We start from the raw sequence: 23,566 nt of genomic DNA on the forward strand, positions 1-23,566 counted from the left end.
TTGTCAAGCACGAAAAGAATTTCTGAATGTCGTTTACAGAGTGTGTTCATAAACTGCATTAAGGTGCAATTGTCCATAAATCTCAATTCTGTACAGTAAGTCTAAATCAAATCATACTTGAGTTGATTGGAATGATGCCTAATCCTCAAAAGAGATTTGAAAGGCAATTTTTGCTATCTCCAATTCTTATGATGGGATCAACCTTTAGAAATATAAACGTTTTTACTCCAACTTATTATAAATATTTTGAAAGGTTTGTATTTGGCTTTTTTTTCCTGTCTCCGATTTCAAAGCAGTTACGATGTTTGCAGTTCAGAATATGCTTCTCCTCTGAACAAACCCAGGCATAAGCCGAAAGGTCAAATCATGGTTTAGAAAATTTGCTGATGCAGATACAATGGGGATTTGATTAAGTAGAACTGCAGTTTATGACCATGGGTTAATTGGGCATTTAAATTACAATAGAACTTTAATTATTCACCATAAAGGAGGGACATAGATTTTGCCAGCAAATCATGGCAATCAGTGAATCAAAGGTGCCCAATGTTTTGTGTAAAACAAAGTTTATCTTTGGTTTGATCTACCTAGATTCCTTGTTGAAATCTCCAGCAAAAAAGTCCCGTATTTAGAAGGAAGTATTTTTAGGGGGACTACTGGTAGTCCATTTCCACTAGCCCTTTGCACCTGGTGACCTCTTAGAACAAAGCTGAAAAGTTTTTCAAAGTTTATTTACTGGTGTCACAAGTGGGCTTACATTAACACTGCAATGAAGTTACTGTGAAAATCCCCTCGTCGCCACTCTCCAGTGCCTGTTTCGGCACACTAAGGAAAAAATTTAGCATGGTCAATGCACCTAACCAGCATGTCTTTCAGACTGTGGGAGGAAACCGGAGCATCCAGAGGAAACCCATGCAGACATGGGGAGAATGTGCAGGATCCGCACAGACAGTAACCCAAGCCGGGAATCGAACCCTGGTCCTTGTGAGGCATGATGTGGAGATGCCGGCGTTGGACTACAGTGCTAACCACTGGAGACACATGGATAGTTAACCCTAACCATTGGACATTACACAATGACTGACCTGTCACTGCCCCCACTGATTTCATCAATACCAGAGATATAAGTAAAAACATTCAAAGCATAAAAATACAGAAAAAAAAGAGGATTGTTACTGTGCGTTCTTTTTTTAAAGCTCTTCATATTTTAAACGATACAGTGAAAGCAGTGGCAGCCTGGCTGCATTGTAAACCGAAAAATTTCCTTAGTGTCAAACCTCATCCATTGCTCAATTCACTGCACCCTTATCACCCACCTCCTCTGCGAATGGCTCCATCGCTCTTGTCAGAGACCTGGCTGAAAGTGAGGTTGCCTCTAATCACAGTAACATGAAAGCATCATCTTACTGAAGGAAGCGGAACATACTTTATATCAATAAATAATGTCAAATTGCTGACGTGGGGAAAAGTGAAGCTGAATGGAGCACACTAATTATTTATATCAAATGCGTGACTCGAGTAGTATTGCTGTATTCCCGTGGTTCATTTCTCATTCAAGATTGTTTTCCAGGCAATTATTCACGTTACTGAACCATCAACGGTAGCAGTGTGAGCGGAATAAAAGAGATTAATTCTCAGAAACGAGGATTTTAATCAGACTGAATAAGATTCAAGGTTTGAGCTGTGATTTATTGACCAGGAGTCTCTTGCCACTGCATTATGTCGACTGCTGTCTTACTCTGTCTTTCTGCACTCACGTGATATGATTCTGGTCATTGATACATTTCCTAGTTTTGGAAATTACAGTCACATTGTAGTTATTGTTTAGTATGGATTTGTGAATTAGAAATTCAACTGAATTAACAGTATTCAAGCTGCTCTACATCATTTTAGGATGTTACTTGCACTCTTTCATTTGCACAATGGATAGGTAAAAATTTGTAATCATTAATTACTTTTTGTAGCCATATTTTATTTATCTGCTAAGTTACTTTTCCATTTTTTTTCAAATGAAGAGCCACGTTGTTTAGCTCTTGGTTTGGCACTTCTGAGGTTTGTCCTACATTGCTCCTGAATATGGAAATGGCTGTTAGCAAAAACCTTTGGACCATGCACGTTATTATACTCTCATTACTGATTATTGCTGTGAAGAGAATGGCTTCTCGGTCCACAGGAGTGTGATGGAAGGAAGCCACAGATCAATTCAAAGCAACAGTAAAGGGGCATCTTATTGCAGTGAATAATACTATATCAGAGGTTTCACACCGATGAGATTCATGCAGTTCAGGCTTGAATTCTAAACTCAATTTCAAGCTTTGTATTCCGGGCCCTTGTGCATTTTTAATCAGATCTGAGTACTGAACATTATAATCACCCAGTGTCAGCACTTGGCAGGTCTAAGTCAGGTAAAGCATAAGCTGTTCCAGTAATGAACATGGCAGATTACATCGACCGTACCTGCATTTCTTCACTTCCCCTGACAACAATGCTTTTTAGTTTGTCCCAGAATAATAATTTAACTTTTGTGCTAGGTTAACAATCATTTGGGACATAGGCTTGGCATTAACTCTTACTCTCAATTCAAAGGACTGTTCGAGGCCAAAGTTAAGTTCTTCTTTGGAATCATCCATAGCTTCCAGTGATGGGGCACATGCGCTGAGGACTGTAGCACACTGGTTCTGGGTTAGGGTGAGCTGAAGGGTTATGAGGCATCCACTTAACCTACAGGGGCAGTCTCTGAGACAGCCAACTCACTCATCTTTAATGGTGAAGCCAATCCCTTGGAGATGGCGGAGAAAGTGTAACCACAAGAAAGTGCAACAAAGCACCAGGAAGATCCACACTGATAAGAGAAGCATATTCAGCTAGTGTCTTATTGCCAACCTGATGACGTCCAGTGACCCAAAGATGCAGGATGTTCATTGCCTCGTCTATCCTCCAGGTTTCCACGATCGATACCTGTGGAGAGACATTTGGCCACTCGACCAGGAAACACCAAGATTTGTTCAATAAGAATGACCAGATGATCCACGAGCTGATGAACTGCAAGCATAAGGCTTTTTTGAAGCTGAAGCAGCAAACCAACATGAGCAAGAAAGCAGCACTACAGAAGGCTGAAGGCTCAGATCCAGAAAAGAATCTGCAACCTAAACACCAGATATTGGGTGGTGGAAGTGCAGGAGGTCCAGCAATTAGCCGACAACCATGTTGCACAAGGCTTCTTCAGCACAGTCAAGACCACCTAATGCCCAAACACCCAAGGCCCCACCCCACTGTTGGCCAACAAAGGAAAAGTGTACATCAAGGATAGAGAGGCAGTCAGCATTCACTGGAAGGAGCATTTTGAAGATCTCCTTAACAGAGACTCTATTTTCAACACAAGTGTGCTACCCACCACCAACTCAGCACAATGCCAACATGGCATGAGGGAGAAAAGCCCATGAGACCACTGAAAGAAACAAGGCATCAGGAGCAGATAGAATCTCTGCCAAAGCACTAAACATGGCAGCACAGCACTACTGGTGCAAATGCATGACCTCATTTCCCTTTCTGGAAGAAGGAGAACATGCCTGGAGATCTCAGAAATACCATAATCATGACTGTCTTCAGGAAAGGTGACCAGTCCAACTGCAGTAACTGCAGAGGAAGTTCGCTGTAGTTGGCCACAGGGAAGGTCATCACAAGAGTCCTCCTTAATTGTGTTCCCCTGTGACTGAAGAGTTCCTCCCAGAGTCCCAGTGTGGATTCTGCCCACTCAGCGGCACAACGGACATGATCTACCCTGCGCAGCAACCACAAAACCCTCGGTGACACCGTTCTCCAATCCATTTAAAGAGTCTGCTGGGTATGGGCACCACTTCAACAGCAGCATTAGATATTGTTCAATCCACAATCCTTTGTTCTTCCTGTCTTAAGTGTCTTGTCCTTTCCAACTGTAACACACACACAGTAACACAGTCTCTTCTATCAGAGATCTGGTTCAACATCAGGTTCTGTACAACAACTGCCATACAGAAAACAGTTCCACTTGGAGAGAGCTTTGCATGTTTTCTCCATGCATAAATTCCCAGTGTTCTGAACTGCCAAACAGGAAAAAAAACAGGCTGACTGCACCCCACTGCAATTAGCTTTCTATTTACCCATTGCTTCTTAGTGGTTCATCCCCATGGCAACCGAAAGCATTTTTTTTAACCTAATGGTGTCATAATCAGAAATTCAATAAACCCTCCTTAAAATGTCCCCCAGCCTATTTGGCTCTTAAAGGGACATGGCACAAAAGAAAATCTAGGCTTATTCCATCTGATGTGTGATTACATAATAACGAATATTGGATTAATCAAGTAATCAAAACCACCAGAAACACATGTAGATTGGATAATTGAAGCAAATACCTAAAAATAGAAAAGATCTGAAAGCCTCTTATTTTATGTTAAACATTGATCGGGAAAAGTTATGCTTGCACTCAGAATCACACTATAAATTCTAAAAAGAACAGACGTCAAAAGTGTAGCTCTTTATTAAATTCAGATCTGAACCTTACTTTATCTTTAGCAATATAATACGTAAAAATAATAGATGCTTTGTTGCTATAGTGACAAAATTATTTTGAATGATATCGCTACCATCAGCAGCCCTGAGTTGCCTTGCCTTGATGGGTAATTAGTTCTTCAAGGTTGATACTGATTGCAATGCCTTGAGAAAAAAAAATCATGTTGTCACTATTATTATCAATCAAAAGTTTGATAAATACTGCAGTGTGGCATTCCCTGTGGTGCTCTTGTCAAAAGGTTTGGGACATTCCTATGAAGTTATCACCAGTCCAGTCATAATCTTTTTAGTGCTGAGTCACTTGTTCATGCATATCAGGTCTGAGGAATAAATGCATGGTTGAACTTTGAGTTCATTTGGCTGCTCTTAACTGAATTGCTGGCTTTGTACTTTTTGTTCATGCCTGGATAAGCCTTCGTTTAGTCACATCGAATAATAATATATGTACTTTTTAGAATCTTCCTCTGCCAAGGAAATGACAACTCCTTTTCCCTAGAGTTAAAATATGCAGATATTCATAGCCTACAGTCAGAAGCCCAGCTATCTATAAATAATAACTTGCATTCAAAGTAATGGATATTTCTAGCACTTTGTGTGAAAAGTCTTCTTGCTTGTCTCAGTTCGAATGCTCACCAATCAAAATATTGACTAGCAGTGATGGTTTCTGGGAGGTCAGAGGGTTGGGCGGTGTGTTAGAGGGCCATGGAGGTTGAAAAGTCATGGGGTTGGAGGAGAGTCAAGAGAATGGGGGAGTCGTGGTGGGGACCAGGAGGATGCAGTGAGCATTTGGGAGTGGAAGGGAAATCAATTATGCAGTTACCCAGGAATTAGATGTCTTTTATTCCTGTCAAATATTTCCTGGATAGCTGTGCATATATGTGAGTCGGAACCCTCCAATATCTGCAACTTTGTGGCAGTCTTTTTAGGATGTCCCAGAGCACAAGGAAATTGCCCATCAGAGGTTGAAGGCTGGCATGGTGGCACAGTGGTTAGCGCCAGGAACCCAGGTTCAATTTTGGCCTCGGGTGACTATCTGTGGTGAGTTTATTCTCCCCATGTCTGCATGGGTTTCCTCCAGGTGCTCCAGTTTCCTCCCACAGTCCAAAGAAGTGCAGGTTAAGTTGATTGGACATGCTAAATTACCTCTTACTGTCAGAGTAAATACGTGGGGTTACAGGGGTCAGGGCTGGGTGGGATTATTGTTAGTGTAGGCTCGATGGGTGAATGGCTCCCTTCTATACTGTAGGGATTCTATGGATTCTATTGAAACTTTGGTTCAGTCCTTGCACTGGGACTTTTGAGTGGTCCTGTAGTGCATCTTATTGGGTACTTCTGAGGTACGACCATCCGGAGACCTGAAGATCTGGCCCAGCGTTTCAGTTCAAATACCTTTCTTCGATAGTGGAATGGCACATAACTAGACCACCAACCTTGATACCCATGTTATAATGTTCATTTTATGTTCCACAGGCATTGAAACCACCTGTTGATTGGTTTGAAATGTAGAAGGCTTCATGAGTTGCTGTGATATGTCCAGGAGAGAGCTTTTGATTGTTTGCTATCTAAATGTAGTATTCTCAATTTACAGATCAGTGGATATCTTGCAATATTAGATGGTGTTGTGGAAAGCTGTAGTCGTACTAACCAATAGACTCATCAATTTCCATGATTGACGAATACCTTCCTTTCGTTATATAGCATTAAAGTCTTTTTCAGGAGATACCTTTAAATGTTCTTGGCAAAATGACTAAGTATATACAACACCAAATGAATAAATGAATTTCCATATCTAACAAAGCCCTATATTTTTATATGGAAACGGAGGAGACATGTGCACTGTATATTCAGCGGATAATTGTTTCACGTTTTAGACAAGTTGAACCCAAACTTAATGGCTAGCCAGAAAATAATTGAACTGATTCTCGTAAATGCATGAACTTCAACTAACAAAGCAGTGTTCTTAATTCTGGGACCGGAACTACAAAACCAATCCAAAAATCTGATAGGGGCATGTTTGTGCTTATAAATTTCAAACTGCAAACATTGCAAATCTCAAATACAGACAGGAATTACAGAAATACACAACAGATCTACATCTGTAAACAAATAATATAAATTATCATTATGGGTGTTGATAGACTATCGCCAAAGTCTTCCAACCTTTACTCTTTTCAGAACTCTTATGCATTCTCTCTATTCTCTCTTTTCATATTGTTCTCCATGCCATAATAAGTAATGGATAACACCCTACCAGCTGCTTGATTGCTTATGAAGGGAGGAAGTTATTTTTAAACTATCATTTAACTGGTAATTATCTTGAAGTTGGTGAAACCTAGAAGATAATGTATGCCATTGTGCTTCAAGCTAATCTTTTCTGAGCAAGTTCACTTACCTCTTAAGGCTCATTGTTGGCTAAAGGTGAGTTGCTGAAAGTTGACTCAAGACTGAGCATAAATTGAGAAATGGTCTACATTGGATTATTTGTTTTTATTCCATATAATCCATCCTCATATAATGCCTCTATGGAAACTGTATGGCCAACATCTAAAATTATACCATGACACCAGGCTAAAGGAACATTGCACAAAATCTGCTACTATTAGAATAAGAACATAAGAACTAGGAGCAGGAGTAGGCCATCTGGCCCCTCAAACCTGCTCTGCCATTCAATAAGATCATAGCTGATCTTTTCGTGGACTCAGCTCCACTTACCCGCCCACTCACCATCATCCTTAATTCCTTTACTGTTCAAAAATTTAACTATCCTTGCCTTAAAAACATTCAATGAGGTAACCTCAACTGCTTCACTGGACAAGGAATTCCACAGATTCACAACCCTTTGGGTGAAGAAGTTCCTTCTCAGCTCAGTCCTAAATCTGCTCCCCCTTATTTTGAGGCCGTGCCCCCTGGTTCTAATTTCATCCGCCAGTGGCAACAACCGCTCGGCTTCTATCTTATCTATTCCCCTCATAATCTTATGTTTCTATAAGATCTCCCCTCATTCATCTAAATTCCAATGAGTATAGTCCCAGTTTACTCAGTCTCTCCCCATAAGCCAACCCTCTCAACTCCAGAATCAACCCAGTGAATCTCCTCTGCACCCCCTCCAGTGCCAGTATATCCTTTCTCAAGTAAGAAGACCAAAACTGTACACAGTACTCCAGGTGTGGCCTCACCAGCACCTTATACAGCTGCAACATAACCTCACTGTTTTTAAACTCCATCCCTCTAGCAATGAAGGACAAAATTCCATTTGCCTTCGTAATTACTGCTGCACCTGCAAACCAACTTTTTGTGATTCATGCACAAGCTCACCCAGGTCCCTCTGCACAGCAGCATGCTGCAATTTTTTTACCATTTAAATAATAGTCTATTTTGCTGTTATTCCTACCAAAATGGATTACCTCATATTTACCAACATTGTACTCCATCTGCCAGACCCTTGCCCACCCACTTAGATTATCTATATCCCTTTGCAGACTTTCACTGTCCTCTGCACACTTTGCTCTGCCACACATCTTAGCGTCATTTGCGAATTTTGACTCGACACTTGGTCCCCAACTCCAAATCATCTGTGTAAATTGTAGAATGTCCCGTGGCTCTGTGATTCATTGCTCCTCATGATATATTTTCCATGTCAGCAATGTTCTTTGACTTTCTTGGGGTTTAGAGGTCATATATGATGGTACATCACAGTTTGTGCAATTTGGTTTTTCCACTTTTTCAGGTTGTGGGCCAGTAATCAGTTGTTTCTGAACAAAAATGCTCATCCCAAGTTCTGTAATTGAGTTTAAACAATGGCAAATGCAGCAATCCATTCACTAATGTCAATTGCTGCTTTAAAAACTTGCAATTTAAAAATACCACTTACGTTTTCAGATTTTAATAAGATATTTTTGTTTGCCCCAAGTCAAATATCACTCATAAATATGACTTCATTCCCTATGAACTGGATTGTGACCAGAGTACATAATATTGAGTCATGGACAGAGTGGATAGTCAGAAGCTTTTTCCCAGGGTGGAAGAGTCAATTACTAGGGGGCATAGGTTTAAGGTGCGAGGGGCAACATTTAAAGGAGATGTACGAGGCAGATTTTTTACACTGAGAGTAATGGGTGCCTGGAACTCATTGCCGGGAGAGGTAGTGGAAGCGGATACGATACTGACCTTTAAGGGGCGTCTTGACAAGTACATGAATAGGATGGGAATAGAGGGATATGGTCCCCGGAAGGGTAGGGGGTTTTAGTTAAGTCGGGCAGCATGGTCAGTGCAGGCATGGAGGGCCGAAGGGCCTGTTCCTGTGCTGTAATTTTCTTTGTTCTTTGTATACCCGAGTCAAACATACTGGACAAGGCATCAATCTTCAGAAGAGGTAAAGTTAACATTCTATCTCTTGGCTTGGGCTACAAAATATGAAAAATGTTTATTCGAAGTACCAGTACTAATTACAGAGTACTGTGGTCTGCATAACTTAATTATTCTCGTTTTGATTTAGGAAGTAACAGGGGCAATACTTTACTAATTCTGTCACTCAATACTTAGACAATAGGTTCCTTTAACAATAGTCTACAAAGTTTGTGTTGAGCATGATTGCAGGAGTAATGCAGCTCAAAGGTGGAAAGGGTTGAGCGCAAAGGTGGAGAAGAGTTAAACCCCAAAGAGGGCAGGTTCAGATTTGTGGCCAGCATGAATAGGTTTGACTGGATTATCTCTTTAGGTTCTGACAGATTTTGACCCAAATCAAACCCACTGTCAGAAAAATTTCCAGACAGCTTTCTGCTGCATTGATTGGAACTGAGTTAACAGCAGAATCTAGTTGACACAAGGCTGTTGAATAGAGTTTAAAAATATTCAAGTGCAACACCGAAAGGAATAAATAGTGATGGAGAACACAAAAACCCCATGCACAAAATCAGCTTCCTTGCTTTCTAACAGTTTTGTAATATAATCCTAAAACAACAATACTCAAAAATTACAGAGGATGAAACAAATAAAACGTGTTATTGATTCCTACTTACAAATGTTATTGCATTTTCTTTAAATTGGCAATTTGACTCGTGTCTAATTTCAAACTATTGCTGTGTATGGAATGTATTTTTTCTTCATTTCAGCTGTTGACGCATCTGTGGTTTCCGAAGTTTACTGTTTATTCTTCAAATTTCCAACAATCACAGTTCTTTTACAAATCATATGTATCACTAACTGGTGCCACATAAGACAATTTAGGGTTTATTTTTGGGTAGTAATCCAGATGGTCTTTTTTCTTCATTTAGAATTTTACAGCACAAAAGGAATCCCTTCGGTCCATTGTGTCTGCCCTGGCCTCAAGCACCTATCTAATCCAATCCCATTTTCCAGCACTTGGTCTGCAGCCTTGTATGCTATGGTGTTTTAAATGCTCATCTAAATGCTTCTTAAATGTTGAGAGTGTTCCCACCTTTACCAACCTTTCAGGCAGTAAGTGCCAGCTTCCCACCACTCTCTGGGTGAATATGTTTTCCCTCCAATACCCTCTAAATCTCCTGCTCCTTACCTTAAATCTATGCCCCCTGGTTATTGACCTCTCTACTAAAAGGAAAAGCTCCTTCATATCTAGCCTTTCTGTGTCCCTCATAATGTTGCATACTTCGATTAGGTCCCCCCTCAGACTTCTCTGGTCAAAGGAAAACAGCCTCCACTTAACCAGAAAATTGTTAAATATTTTGTTTCATTTTGCACCAGTTCAGCTTTTTTAGGTTTAATATTAATATAGTGTCTCATTTCCTCTTCATGTCGCAACATTAAGAACCATTTTCATCTTTGAATTTATTGAAGCTAGAGCTGTCAAACCTCTGATGAAGGGTCAAGCCCCATGATGAGCGATGAGCTGCTCTGTTGGAAATGACCAGAGAGTTCCCAAGTTCAAAGGATCCTGCATCCGAATGAACTTACAACGATTATTAACTGTTGTTATTGCATTTTTAATGTTCCAGGTCCCCCAGGATGAATGGGGAGGATATCCACTGGGAGGCAAAGATGACGAGATCCCTTGCCGAAGGATGAGAAGTGGCAGCTATATCAAAGCAATGGGAGATGAAGAAAGTGGCGAATCTGACACCAGCCCCAAAGGTTCCCCCAAAGCTACTAGTCTGCATGAAACGCTAATGAAAGCTGCTGGTCAGAAAATAGATCATCAGAAGTAAGCATTCCTTTTATTCTCAGTTGCGTGCGCATGTGTGTGTGTCAAGTAGTTATTGCATCCCATGCTTCTTGTTACGTTGAATCGCTGAAGTACTTTAGGTGCAATATATGTAACTTATAACTAAGAAGGTAGAGTGAGGAAAGAAAACTTTGAAATTTACATGACATTGTAAAATTGCAACAAAAAAAGGATCAGAATACAAACTGAGCTAATTGTAGCTGAAACACACTTTGTGTATGGGTGTGAACAGTGATGTACTGTATTCAGTTGTGGGCAGCATGCCTCAGGAATGATATATATTGGACTTGGAGAGGTTGCAGCCCACATTCACCAGAATATTAAAACTAACAGAATTAAGTTATGAAGGCAGATTGCATAGACTGTCCTGATTTATTTGACTATTCAAGGTTTAAGGGTGCAACCTCTCCAAAGTGTTTAAGCTGATGAAAGATTTGAAAGGGTAAATAGGAACTATTTCCCTGGGTGAAATAGTCCAGAATGAGTGGGCATAACCTGAAAATTAGAGCTAGTCTGTTCAGGGTGATGGCAGGGGGAAATCCGGAACATTCTCTCCCAAAATGCTATTGAGGCAAAGTCAGGATTGAAAATTTCAAAGCTGAAATCGATGGCTTTTTCTTAGGCAATGGTGTCAAGCGATATGGAACTAATGCGTGTAAAATGGAGCTCTGATACAAATCCACCATAATCGAATTGAGTGACCAAGCAGGCTCAAGAGCATAATAACTTATTCCTGTTCTTACATTCCGATGTTCCTATTTATTAGTGGAATTGAGCATTAGGTTTACTGATAGAGACACTTGAAACCATCACATGATTCATAAAATGCTGCATGATGGAGGGTGTGTGGCACATGGTCCACTAAACGTTGAATTTGGTTGGTGGAAGGTGGTGCTCCTGAATGATAGGTGGTAAGTGGTACACAGTGGCTGGAGGGGAAACGATAACAAATGATAATGCAGAAAGTGATTTTTTTTTTCAAATCCAGTACTTTTTTCCCATTTTCCTGAAGTGTTACTGAGTTTGTGAAAGAGGGTGAGTTACATCGAGTGACAGCAATAACTGATCCGAAGCTAAAATAAATCCACTTCCACCCAGATTGCCAAATGAATAGTCTAAGCAAAATATCAATTGAGGAAGTTCTGATATTTCTGCCTAACACTGAAACAGTGAGCACAGGATATAAGATCCAATTAATATTTCAGTGCTGCAAACCTGAACTATGACGGTGCAGTGATTGAATTTTTTGAGTTGTCCTCATTTAACACTTCAGTGAGTTCAACATGGCATATAATTAGTGAGAGAAAATGTGGTGTTTATTTTAATGAAAATATGTGATAAATACTCCATGTATATTTATGCATTTTGTCAAAAACAGCAACAACTCGAGTATAGAAACAAGAATTAGAGGCAATGCATGTCAGCATTTGAAAGGAGAAACGCAAGTTTTGGGTAGGATCTGTTAAAAAAATTGACCTGCTGTGCATTTTGGACTCTCTTTTTATTTGAAACTGAACTTACACAAGGTATGTTTAACACACTGAAAAATGCTAATGTTAAACTTTGCTGTTATTGCATCCATAGATATCAAGAAATCATAGTTTTTCTTTTTATATCTACAAGAGCCAGTGCACATTGTTTGTGATAGGCTGCTTATCTGCTATCAAAAGATTCAATATCATCCATTTATTTGTTTTTCATAGAGAAGATATGTCATAGTCAGAACTGAAAGATGCTAAATATCTCAAGGCAGCAGCTCACCAGAAAATTCAGCAACAACAAGATTGTAAGTTAGTTATGGGCAGTCATTTAAGTGGCGCAGTTCACTATTAGACATAAGTTGTTGGCGGCCTAGAAATTGGTCCATAATGCACCCATTTCCAGGATGTTACTAAGGCCTTAATATGGTGGGCGGGAATTTCATGTGCACTCCTGACCAGAAATTGTCAGACCACAATTTTGGATAAAGGCAAAGATATGTGGCCTTTACCCAAACCAGAAGCAGATATTATTCCTACTGCCCCAGGGGGTGAGGTTCCTTAAAAGTTACTGATCTGGGCGATGCACCCTGATTTGTCACCATTCTGCAAGGACGCCCCCCACCCAAGGTTTACAAACCTAGATGTGGAGAAAAGACTAGCTCCATGTCTTTATTCAACCCACACTCCGTTGATAGCAACAAAAGTTTCATCTAATAAGGTTCCCTTTCTCTTGGATAGTTTTTCGTACTCAATAGTTACGCTTAAAAAGGAACCAATTTAACCATGCCTTCTTAAGTTAAGATGTATATAAACTATTAAAAGAGGAGAAATGATAAAACACATGTGGCTGCATTCATCAGGTTAGAGATGAGAATTGTGCTCAATAGTAAGTAAATATTTTTAAAAAGTTGCAATGAACAATCCTTGAGTTGCCAGGAATAGATGATCATGTGTTGCAGCTGTTATGATTGTTTTCAGGGATTGTTTACTTCTATTGATGAATAGTTAATTATTTGGTTCCAGTGTCCTGTCGTTTAGTAGAGATTTCAGTTCTTTTCCAGCTGCAATGCTTCTGTTGGCTTGTCGGATTTCATAGAGAGAAAGTTTTAGATGTTCCTGCAAAAGCTGGCTATCTTTGCAGGGGCCCTGCCTGTGTTATGGTATTCCCTTTAGTGTTGCAGCTTTTCTCACATCAGAGACATAAGTCAACAGACAGACAGAGCAGTGCAGGCTGGTAAAAAGTAGGCTTTTAACCCCCAGTATGTGTATTCCAAGAGGAGTGGATTGTTCTAATCTGTCTAGGCCATTAGACCCATGGTCTTGGAGATGAGGGGCTAGTATGAATCTTTGTCCTTCCCGAAAATGGATGGTTTTACCCATACCTTGTTTGAAAGCACAGAGATGGGGTCCATTGTTCCAAAGAGAAACCCCCGGAGCCATTCACGTCAGTGACTAATTATAAATTGTTAGCCATTTTCGGTGCCTATGTCCATTTTTAATAATAGAAACTCGCGTCTTTTGTTTTAATGTCCAATATTTCCTTGTATAATTCCAGGGTTTTTATCCATCATCGTAACAATGTATTGAAAAAAGGGGCCTGTCACCATATGCACTCTTAAATAAAAATGTTAAAAGCATTGCTCTGCAAAAAACAGCTCTTATCTGTGGTGTAAAAATGGAAATTGTTCATTTGCTTTTCAGCAATCATCATGCACATGAAGTGGGTCCTTCTATTGTAAGGTAGAAACACCCCTCACACATTGCATCGAGAATGTTTGGATAGCTTTTGTCTTCTGAATATGTTGTTATTTGACAGGAGTGTTGTTGAAGCAGTGGAATCAGTTAGGTCAATGCTAGCAGATACAGAAACCACCAAGTGGTGATTGCGACCTCCTTTGGCCCAAAAGTGGTACTACAGCACTATTATGATCTGCACTTTTGAATTTTTCCAATTTAATCAAATCAAATCCAATTCAGAGTCTCAACAAGTTGAGACATTTCCGATCCAGGCTGACAAGACAGGGTATGCGATCCTCTACCCTGTCTTGGGCCTGATCTACATGAGCCAAGCTGATTGTAGTAGGCAGACGTCTCCGCCCCCCCCCAGGCTTGATCTTATTTGCATCTTAGCCAAAAGGCCGAGATACCGCTTTTAAAAATTGCTTCATATGAAACATATGAAGCTTAAATGCAACCCAATGGCCACTACCAAGTGCAGCATCCGCATAACTAGACTTGATCTTAGCCAAAAGGCTGAGAAGCATGGAGGAGTGAAACATCAACATGGGAACAGGCTAGTCAGCCCCTCAAGACTATTCTTCATGAGATCATGACTGACCTCCATCCTAACTCCAAGCAGCTGCATGGTTCCATATCTTTTAATACCCCTGGGCTAAGAAAAGTCCATCAATCTCAGATTTAAAAATTAATTTAAAAAGCTATCATTTATTGCTTTTTGTCAGAGAGACTCCCCCACTTCTACCAAAGCTCTCATCTGAATGGTCTGGCCCTGATTTTAAGGTTATGCTCCTCCAATCTCTCTATCCTTTCAATTTCTTTCAAAATCTTTGATTTGATTTATCATTGTCACGTGTGTTGGGATACAGTGAAAAGTATTGTTTCTTGTGGGCTATGCAGACAAAACATACTGTTCATAGAGTACATAGTGGAGAAGGAAAGGAAAGGGTGCAGCATATAGTATTACAGTCACATATAAGGTGTAGAGAAAGATCGGCTTAATATATGGTAGATCTATTCAAAACTCTGATGGCAGCAGGAAAGAAGCTGTTCTTGAGTCGGTTGGTACATGTTCTCAGATTTTTGTACCTTTCTTCTGCCGGAAGAAGGTGGAAGAGAGTATGTCCGGGTACTTGATTATGCTGGCTACTTTTCCAAGACAGCGGGAAGTTTAGACAGTCAATGGATGGGAGGCTGGTTTGCATGATGGACTGGGCTACGTTTACAACCCTTTGTAGTTTCTTGCAGTCTTGGTCAGAGCAGGAGCTATCCCAAGCTGTGATATGTCTGGAAAGGATGCTTTTTATGGTGCATCTGTAAAAATTGGTGAGAGTCGTAGCAGACATGCCAAATTTCCTTAGCCTCCTGAGAAAGTAGAGGCATTGGTGGGCCTTCTTAACTAAAGCGTTGGCATGGAGAGACCAGAAAAGATTGCTGGTTACCTGGACACCGAGAAATTTGAAGCTTTCGACCATTTCCACTTCATCACCGTTGATGTAGACAAGGGCATGTCATAGAATCATAGAAACCCTACAGTGCAGAAGGAGGCCATTCGACCCGTCGAGTCTGCACGGACAACAATCCCACCCAGGCCCCATCCCCGTAACCCCACATACTGGCCCTGCTAATCCCTCTAACCTATGCATCCTAAGAGGCAATTTAGCATGGCCAATGCACCTAACCCGCACATCTTTGGACTGTGGGAGGAAACCGGAGCACTGGAGGAATACAGAGAGAGTAGGAAAGAACTCAAACGGGGAGTTAGAAGGGCAAAACGAGGTCACAAAATGTTCTTGGCAGACAGGAGTAAGGAGAATCCTAAGGCATTTTATTCATATGTTAGGAACAAAACAGTTGTCAGGGAAAAAGTCGGACCTCTCGGGGACAAAGGAGGGGAATTATGCTTCGAACCCAAGGGAATAGGGGAGATCCTAAATGAATACTTTGCATCGGTATTCACAAAGGAAAGGGACTTGTTGGCTGGGAGTGTCTCAGAGGGAGCTGTTGACTCGTTAGAGAGAATCTCCATTACAAGGGAGGAAGTATTAGGTTTTTTAGGTAACATGAAAACTGACAAATCCCCAGGGCCTGATGGCATCTATCTTAGACTGCTAAGGGAGACAAGAGATGTAATTGCTGGGCCTCTGATGGAAACCTTTGTCTCTTCATTGGACACAGGTGAGGTCCCTGAGGATTGGAGGATAGCGAATGTGGTACCGTTATTTAAGAAGGGTAGCAGGGATAACCCAGGTAATTATAGGCCACTGAGCTTGACGTCTGTGGTAGGGAAGTTATTGGAGAGGATTCTTAAAGACAGGATGTATGCGCATTTAGAACGGAACAATCTCATTAGTGACAGACAGCATGGTTTTGTAAGAGGGAGGTCGTGCCTTACAAATTTGGTGGAGATTTTTGAGGAAGTGACAAAAACGATTGAGGAAGGAAGGGCCGTGGATGTCGTCTATATGCCTTTTCAGTAAGGCATTTGACAAAGTCCCTCATGGCAGGTTGGTTAAGAAGGTTAAGGCTCATGGGATACAAGGAGAGGTCACTAGAGGGGTAGAAAACTGGCTTGGCTACAGGAGACAGAGGGTAGCAGTCGAAGGGTCTTTTTCCGGCTGGAGGTCTGTGACCAGTGGTGTTCCACAGGGCTTTGTACTGGGACCTCTGCTATTTTGATATATATAAATGATTTGGAAGAAGGTGTAACTGGTGTTATCAGCAAGTTTGCGGATGACACGAAGATGGCTGGACTTGCGGATAGTGATGAACATTGTCGGAGAATACAGCAGGATATAGATAGGCTGGAAAATTGGGCGGAGAAATGGCAGATGGAATTTAATCCAGATAAATGCAAAGTGATGCATTTTGGAAGAAATAATGTAGGGGGGAGTTATACAATAAATGGCAGAGTCATCAGGAGTATAGAAACACAGAGGGACCTAGGTGTGCAAGTCCACAAATCCTTGAAGGTGGCAGCACAGGTGGAGAAGGTGGTGAAGAAGGCATATGGTATGCTTGCCTTTATAGGATGGGGTATAGAGTATAAAAGCTGGAGTCTGATGTTGCAGCTGTATAGAACGCTGGTTCATCCACATTTGGAGTACTGCATCCAGTTCTGGTCGCCGCACTACCAGAAGGACGTGGAGGCTTTAGAGAGAGTGCAAAGAAGGTTTACCAGGATGTTGCCTGATATAGAGGGTCTTAGCTATGAGGAGAGATTGGGTAAACTGGGCTTGTTCTCCCTGGAAAGACGGAGAATGAGGGGAGACCTAATAGAGGTGTACAAAATTATGAAGGGTTATAGATAAGGTGAACAGTGGGAAGCTTTTTCCCAGGTCAGAGGTGACGATCACGAGGGGTCACGGGGCGAGGTATAACTCAGATATCAGAGGGACGTATTTTACACAGAGAGTGGTGGGGGCCTGGAATGCGTTGCCAAGTAGGGTGGTGGAGGCAGACACGTTGGCATCGTTTAAGACTTACCTGGATAGTCACATGAGCAGTCTGGGAATGGAGGGATACAAACGAATGGTCTAGTTGGACCAATGAGTGGCACAGGCTTGGAGGGCCGAAGGGTCTGTTTCCTGTGCTGTACTGTTCTTTGTTCTTTTGTTCTTTGTTCACCCAGCAGAAACCCACGCAGACACGGGTAGAACGTGCAAACTCCACACAAACAGTGACCCAAGCCGGTGTCCTTGGAGCTGTGAGACAGCAGTACTAACCACTGTGCCACCACGCCGCCCCACTATGTCCTCCACTATATTGTCTAAAGTCGATGACTATCTCCTTCGTTTTACTTGACATTGAGGGAGAAATTATTGTCATCGCACCATTTCACCAGATTCTTTTTCTCTTTCCTGTACTCTGTCTCATCATTGTTTGAGATCCGACCCACTACGGTGGTGTCATCAGCAAACTTGAAAATCAAGTTTTCCCACGCAGTCATAAATATATAAGGAGCATAGTGGGGGGTTAGGATACAGCCTTGTGGGGCACCGGTTGAGAATAATCATGGAGGAGGTGTTGTTGCTTCTCCTTACTGATTGTGGTCTGTGGGTTAGGAAGTCTAGGACCCAGTCACAGAGGGAGGAGCCAAACCATGGGCCACGGAGTTTGGCGATGAGTTTAGTTGGGATAATGGTGTTGAAGGGTGAGCTGTAGTCAATAAATAGGAGTCTGACATAGGTGTCCTTGTTATCCAGGTGTTCCAGGATTGAGGGCAGCTGATCTATGCAATGAAATCAATATTGGGTCCCATGCCTCCCTACCAAACACATAAATTCTGGAGGGGCTAATTGGACCCAGTTATTGTGAGGGTGGGAGAGTAGTCTTGCCTCTCTGGACTCCTCAGGGTGTTTTTTTGTTAAAACATGATAAATCATTAATTTTCCCATGGCAGCTGCAGGGAATTCAGAAGGGAGCAGGTTCATCAGCGACTAATTTCTGAATGGGATCCTTCATAAGGCTCCTAATTTCTATATTTAAGGGGGCTATTGCTTGTTTTCATGAGCCGGTGAGCTCAGTTGACTAAATGGTGACCGTGTGGCTCAGAATAACATCAAAGGCAATGGTTCGATTTCCATTCTAGCTGAGGTAGATTTGGTACCTGCCGCCTGGCCCTGCCCCTGATAAGGGAAGACACTGACACACCACCACTGACAAAACCAGCCAAGAAAACAGCTCAGGCTGAAACATCAGCAGGCAACAAGCCAAGGACCTGAAGCTACTTAATCATGAAATTGGTGCTACATGAATTTGCGAATCTGGAAGTAAAAAAAAATTCTTCCTTTCTTTGTGACCACACATGACATGACACGAACGTTTGTTTTAGATGTCCAGAAAGCCAGGCGCAATGTACACCAATTTCTGTCCTGCTGCATTGTAATCCACCTCCACTGTACAACAAAAATAGAGTTGTGCCTTTGTTAAATTAGCAGGTAAAAGAATTCCTAACAGATCTGCTAACTCACTTGTTACTAATGCTACGCCGCCCCACTTCAACTCAATTATATCATCTTGATTTACAGAATTTCTTTACAACAGATTACAGCTAATTTTTTTATTGTAGCTTCAGCGTTAAAATAATAATATTTAATTGACCTACAATTTAAAAGGAATATCAGTGCTCATCAGATTGAGGTCCAATGAAGCAGGCATGTTTTGAAGTTGTTTTTGAATCTCACTGTGGTACTTGGGGAAGGCAGGTACAGGTTACTGAATTGGTTGAGCAGCCGGATCATAATGAATGGCGGAGCAGGCTCAAAGGGCCAAATGGCCTACTCCTGTTTTCTCTGTTTGGATGTTTTAGTCCACTGTTATTTTTCTGTGTTTCTCTAATTCGATTTAAACTTGAGATGTCTTCTCATGTTATTGTCAAGTAACGCCTGAAGTTATCAAATAATGAATTTGGTGCAAGCAAAACAGTTAAAAGATTATGAATTTGTGAGTCTCGAACCTTTCTCCATGACTCCACTTTCTCTGTAACAGTACTTTCTCTATTCCTCATTTGTGTTCTCACCAGAAAGCTCTTGGGAAATTAGAATAAAAGCTATCCGTGTGATAGGACAATGTGATTTCTTCTTACAGATGTTCTGAATCAGATACTACCTGTTACATATCTTTGTGCCATTTATGAGTGGCTGTAACAATAGCCCAGAATTCGTAGGCTTTAGAGTAAATGAGGTCAGGACATCAGTAAAGGGCAATCCTGGCTTTGGAATTTAGACAAGTAATTGATAAAGCTGAAAGGATAAAGAGAAAAGTCAAAAGAGAAGTAAACACACAATTGCCTTGAGAACAAAATTCAAATTTAAATAAACCTTTTCAGTATTAATCTCTCCCAAACATCCATTAAACCTCATTGTAAATTGCATACTGAAGAAAGGGCAGCTTAAATAAGGACTATATGATAGATAGGAGAGCATTAATCTTTGTGCTAGTGATGCTCCTCTCTTTGGCCATTAGAATAGAAAAGTAGAATGTTTTTAAAAGGCATGAAACTTATAAATGATGATGTTGAGAGAGAGTTGGGTATGCTCATACAAGGAACACAGAAAGTTAGCATGCAGGTACAGCAAGCAATTAGGAAAGCAAACTTCTGGTCACCCATATTATAGAAAGAATATTATTAAACTAGAAAGAGTGCAGAAGAGATTTACTAGGATGCTACCAGGACTTGGTGGTTTGAGTTATAAGGAGAGGCTGGATAGACTGGGACTTTTTCCTCTGGAGCATAGAAGGCTGAGGGCTGATCTTATAGAGGTCTATAAAATAATGTTTGGCATAGATCAGCTAGATAGTCAATATCTTTCCCCAAAGGTAGGGGAGCCTATAAAACTAGAGGGCATAGGTTTAACATGAGAGGGGAGAGATACAAAAGGGTCCAGAGGGGCAATTTTTTCACACACAGGGTGGTGAGTGTCTGGAACAAGCTGCCAGAGAAAGTAGTAGAGGTGGGTACAATTTGGTCTTTTAAAAAGCATTTGGACAGTTACGTGGGTAAGATGGGTATAGAGGAATATGGGCCAAATGTGGGCAATTGAGGCTAGCTTAGGGGTTTAAAAAAAAAAGGCAGCATGGACAAGTTGGGCCGAAGGGCCTGTTTCCATGCTGCAAACATCTATGACTCTATGACTCTGTGTTGAACTTTATTGTGAGGTGATTGGAATACAAAAATAAAGAAGTATTGTTACAGTTGTATGTGGCTTTGGTCAGAACACACCAGAAATACTGTGTACAATTTTGAGCCTTATATTCAATATATAGTTTAATTGGCAGCAGTAAAAATAAGGTTCATTAGATTGGTCCCTGGGAAAAGAAGGCTGTTCTATCATGAAAGGTTGAAAAAATTAGGTCTCTGTTCTCTGGAGTTTAGACGAATGGGAGGTGATCTCATAGAAACATTCACAATTATGAAGAGGCTTGGCAAGGTAGATGCTGAGACATTGGGTGGAATCTTTTTCCAGTGACTGAGACCTGTACATCAATTCTTTCTGGGAATGTCCACATGGCAGAACTTTCCCCGGAATCAGGACCCCATGGCAGACGATATTGGCTGATTTCCTGGATACTTGTAGCTGGTAGTTACCTCAATGTCCACACCATAAATTCTCACAGGAACAATTTCATTAAAAGAGCTTTTCTCCAGAGTCAGCAACTGGTTATCTTGTGTTATTTTCGTCCAGTTTGAGAATTGTGATCACACCATTTTACAAATTTCATCGCTGAGTTCCTACCGTTTACTTTGGTATTCCTTATAAGATCCACAAGCACTATATCATCAGCATATTTCGGGATCATGAAGTCATCATGTTCTGATTGACAATTATCTGTATAGAGGGTGAAAAGTAAAGACGGAAGTACACAGCCCTGAGGAGATTCCATATTCATTAACATGGGCTCTGTGTAAATCCCAGAGGAAAACATCCTTTGGATCCTGTTGGGAGGAAATCACTGATCCAGAATGATCAGTGAGGGATTGATGTCAAGGTTTTTCAACTTCTCAATAAGTTTGAATAATTGCATGGCATTAAAAGCTGAAGAGAAATCAACAAAGTTATCATGTGCAGAATTGCCTAAACTATCCGCTGTTACATCAAATGAAGGCCAGAACAGCTTCAGACACTGACTTACGAGGTTAAGAGGCAAACTGTACCATCAATATGAGGAAGAAGAGGATCAACAAGACACTTTGACACAATGCTGTCAAAATATTTTGATTATTGATGGAAGGGCAACTGGTCAGCAATCATGCAGCTCAACAGGCCACGACTTCACACGACCAGAATGATATTGGCTGATTTCCAACAGCCAAGTACAGTAAACCTGTCAAACAATTTCTCAAAGACCTGAGAGAAGGGAGCTGTCAACTGATCAGCACATTCCTTAAGAATTTTCCACTGGGCGGCATACCGCTTGAATTGCTTCTCTGTTTCCCATTTGTTGATGATAACACAAGATCCTTCTCATTCAGCAAGCGAAGCATGCTGTCAAATCACATGTTCCTCAAAGTCGTCATTTTCAAACCAACCAAAAAATCAGTTTAATGCATTTGCAACATCACGAGGATTATCTGCAGACAAATATGGTTAATTTATCTATTTTGATGTGAAGCCTGACATTTTTTGCACACGCTTTCATGGACCTCTAGGATTCAAGGACGTGTGCCGCCATTGGAAATTCATGGCCAATCCTCAGTATTTCCTGACGGTATCTCAGATGGGACTACCTACTGGACCACTGTCTACTCTTCATGACAGATAGGTGAAGAGTTTCATTTCCTCATCAAAGCCTCGTTCTTTAAATACTAGCTCTCCGAACTTCCTAAGCTTCAGCTTCAGTCTCGGACATCAGTGCTAATTTTTTTAACACTGGGTCAGCTTGCTGAACCTCGACCAGTGAAGATCTGCTTAACATTTCCTTTGACTCATCTGCATTATGACAGCAGTTTTGGTTAGCCAGGCTGAAGTTATCCATCTGCATCTTGTTCAACCTCCTCTGACCGAGGCTATTTTTGGCCAGGAAATGGCCCAAATGCCAGCAACCTTCTCTTTTAATTGCTTTGTTTCCTTGGCCTCATTTGGCTTCTCTAAAACCACTGGGAACCTAGCTGCCACCTGGTCAGTATGTAAGAGCAGGTTGATTCCTTCCACAGGTCACCCTAGGGACAACTCCTACAGTGACTGGAGCCCTGAAATAAAGTTTCACTTCAGGTGCATATGATATCAAGTGACAACATATATCCTTTCAATATCTTTACTACAACCTTTGCATTCACTGTGTTTTCGGGTGAGATGTCTTTTCCCAGTAGGAGTGATTGGATGGGCTCCATATCGCTAAGTAGGACACAAGGCTTACTTATCTCATTTGAGTGGTGTGGGGTCACTTATCCTGGCAACCTTGAAGAATACTGTACTCACAGCGGTACATTTCAAGGGTTAACTGCTGTAATTAGAGACACAAAATCTATGGATTTATCCTTGATTTTCCAACTGTCAGCTTGGAGATGACTTGCTTTGTTGCAGTGAAAAGACGTAGGTTTTTGGACATCACTCCGGTTCTCAGCAACTTCCTCTTTCATCTGAGAAGGGCTGCTCGAGCTTACATTTTTACTTTCCCATCCATGACTGCTTACTCTCACTCCGGTCTCTGATGGTGCTAACCTCGGATGTGGACATGTTAAATATTCAAGGACCGTCAACCAGAAAAAAATCCAAAATGGAAGTTTTAAATAATAATTCTTGGGATGAATTGCACGCTTCAATTTTTTTGTTGTCTTAGGGTCCTATCTCAGAGCTGAGCCCCCAGATTTCTGTTACAACCAAGTGAAGATGGGTAAATTGACTTCCTTCTCTTTCTACCTCGGTTTAAATGCTGTGAGTATAAAAGGCACACACAGACAGCTTTTCTTATAAATTGTACTTCACACCTTGCCTATAAAAAACTATTTTTAAAAATTCTCCAATTCTCACTCATATGCTTTCAAAAGAGTCACACGCGCACGCACGCACACACATAGAATATGTTACACAGAATTAAATTGTATGAATATCCAAAAATAAAGTTAATCATATATGGATTTTACAGGTTGATGTGTTTTAGG

General features: G+C 41.1%; 1 protein-coding gene across 1 annotated transcript in view; it reads left to right on the top strand.

The window, feature by feature from the left end:
• The window catches only part of dlgap2a (discs, large (Drosophila) homolog-associated protein 2a), a 118,792-nt gene that overhangs the window by 15,237 nt on the left and 79,989 nt on the right, over positions 1-23,566 (top strand). Inside the window, exon 2 of the mRNA XM_078213757.1 lies at positions 10,518-10,723. Coding sequence (XP_078069883.1) covers positions 10,518-10,723 — 206 coding nt within the window. The remainder of the gene's footprint in view (positions 1-10,517; positions 10,724-23,566) is intronic.

This window comes from Mustelus asterias, chromosome 5 (genome assembly GCF_964213995.1).
Source record: "Mustelus asterias chromosome 5, sMusAst1.hap1.1, whole genome shotgun sequence".
In the NCBI taxonomy this organism is placed as follows: domain Eukaryota; kingdom Metazoa; phylum Chordata; class Chondrichthyes; order Carcharhiniformes; family Triakidae; genus Mustelus; species Mustelus asterias.